Source organism: Gekko japonicus, unplaced genomic scaffold (assembly GCF_001447785.1).
Source record: "Gekko japonicus isolate JY-2015 unplaced genomic scaffold, Gekko_japonicus_V1.1 scaffold1074, whole genome shotgun sequence".
NCBI classification, from domain to species: domain Eukaryota; kingdom Metazoa; phylum Chordata; class Lepidosauria; order Squamata; family Gekkonidae; genus Gekko; species Gekko japonicus.
Genome location: NW_015175391.1, coordinates 204,584 through 206,683, shown reverse-complemented (window position 1 = coordinate 206,683; position 2,100 = coordinate 204,584). Strand labels below are relative to the sequence as shown.

At 55.9% G+C, this 2,100-nt stretch overlaps 1 protein-coding gene across 1 annotated transcript in view; it reads right to left on the bottom strand.

The window, feature by feature from the left end:
* Window positions 1–2,100, bottom strand: part of IRX3 (iroquois homeobox 3) — a 6,268-nt gene that overhangs the window by 1,264 nt on the left and 2,904 nt on the right. Inside the window, exons 3-4 of the mRNA XM_015425650.1 lie at window positions 1,785–2,088; window positions 414–480 (exon numbers count right to left, since the gene is read on the bottom strand). Of these exons, the coding sequence (XP_015281136.1) occupies window positions 414–480; window positions 1,785–2,088 (371 nt within the window). The remainder of the gene's footprint in view (window positions 1–413; window positions 481–1,784; window positions 2,089–2,100) is intronic.

Below are 2,100 nucleotides of genomic sequence, written 5' to 3'. Positions count from 1 at the left end.
GGGGGGGGGGGGAAGAGTTTTGCATGACACAAGCAATTTGACAAAGCTCGAAAATCCAAGGTCTGAACTGTCCCCTGTATCCTATTTAATATCCCACAGGCATGGAAGAAAATACACTGGATATTGAAAAGAAACTGGGGTTGTGGGGTTGTTGTTTTTTTGGAAACTCTTGTCTTCCAGCTCCTAGAAACACGGGCAGGTTTCCCTTTCCCCCCTGTTTACTCAGAAGTAAGCCCCGCTGAGTTCAAAGGGATTTACTCCCAAGTAAGTGCTCAGCCTCCCCTGGAAACCAGTCGCCGTGATTTCCAGGCAACTTTGCTTCTAAACAGGAATCTCTCCTCTTCTCACCCCCACACCACCACCCCGGTCTTTCCATAACACCCCCCCCCTCCAGGACATAGACCATCTCTTACCGCCTCTGAACTGGTTGAAAAGCGGTCTTTAATAACCTTTTCTCTACTTCCAAGGCACTAGATCGATCTAAAAATTAAAAAAAAAAAGAAAAGAAAAGGGGGGAAAGTTCCTTAAGTTTTTTAAAAAATCCTTTAGATTTGCTTTGCAAGAGTCCCTGAAATTTAAATCCCTTTTAAGATTTTCGACTCATTCAAATGCAAGGTCCGCGCTCCTGCGAAGCCCCCTCCTGTCCCGAAAGCGAAGACCGGGTTCGGGGGGCAGAATTTCCCAGTTATTTCTTGCAAGCTTCGTCATAGCCTATGAAATAAATAAAAATTCTTCTCAGCGCAACCTTTAAACAATATCTGCTGTATAAAGCAATCAAAGTATGTGTCCAGAGATTTTCCAGGCAAGATTACGTTTAGAGAAAAAAAAATCAAAAGAAGGATACAGAAGGATCCTTGTCACTGTCAAGGAAATGTGCTGGCGGAAAAAAGGGGGGGGGGGGGGGGAGAAACCACTTGATTTTTTTTTTAGAAGCGAAACGATGTTGTCATTCAAACGCTTTCCTCCCGGAGGGGCCCAGAAAGAACCGTTTCAGGGGCCCCATTTCCTTACCGACCGCTTCTTTACAAATAAAATAAAAATAAAATAAGAAATAGCAAGAGATCCCGGAGTAGGAGTCTCGGCCCAGAAAGGGACCAGTTCTAGCAACAATGGTGTGTGTGTGTGTGTGTGTTTGGGGTGTGTGTGCCAGAGTGGGGAAACTGACCCCCCCCCGGGGGTTGTACGGAACGGCTTCGGGAAAGAGAGGGGTCCAGAGACTGCAACACCCCGCGTTTTCCTGCCGCCCCTTCGGCCTCCCCCGACGGGCTCGCTGGGTTTCAAACTCTGCATTTCCTCTTCTCCTTTCCTTCTCTCTCTCTCCCCCCCAAACCCCATACTTGACTCTCAGGGACTCCCCGTCTCTACTTTTTCTCCCCGTCTCTACCCCCCCGTCGTTTCGAGAGATGTGCAAACCCCTCGGAGACCTTCGACTCCGGCGCAAAGGCGCCAGGGATCGCAGACCCACCCCCCGATTTCCAGGCGCGCCCCAATCCTTGACGGCAGCGTCAATGCGTGGCGAGGGATCGGTCTCCTAAGGAAGGGCGCAGTTGATTCCCGGGGGCTGGGGGGCAAGGGAGGCGGGGGGACGCCCCGTCGACGGCTCCCCCGGGGTGAGGAAAGGCGATGGCCCTTTTTGTTGCATCAGCCCCGTGCTTAGAAGGGTGGGAGGGTGTCTCCGGGGGCTGGAGTCTCCCTCCCCCCCTTCCCCAGGCCCCCTGCGAGCCCCCTTCCCTTCCCCACTCTCTCGGCTCCCCTCCCTCCCTCCCTCGGCCTCCAGTGGTTACCTGTTCCCGAGGCTTCCGAGCTCTGCTGCTGCTGCGCTTGGTCCGCCGGCCTGGAGAACGCCGCGATGGCCGCCGCGTTGGTCGGGCCCGCGCCGGGGTTGGCCCCCCCGAGTCCCAAGAGGTGGGGAGAGTTCAGCAAGGTGAGCGGGTGCGGGTGCGGGTGCGGGTGCGAGAAGGCCCGGCCCGACCAGCCGGCGAACTTGCCCAGGGGGCAGGTGGCGACGAGTCTGTGCGCAGGGCCGGCGGTTGGCGACGGGTGGGCGCCCGCCACCAGCTGCAAGCTCGGGGGGGCGGCCGCCGCCGGCGGGGGGGCCCC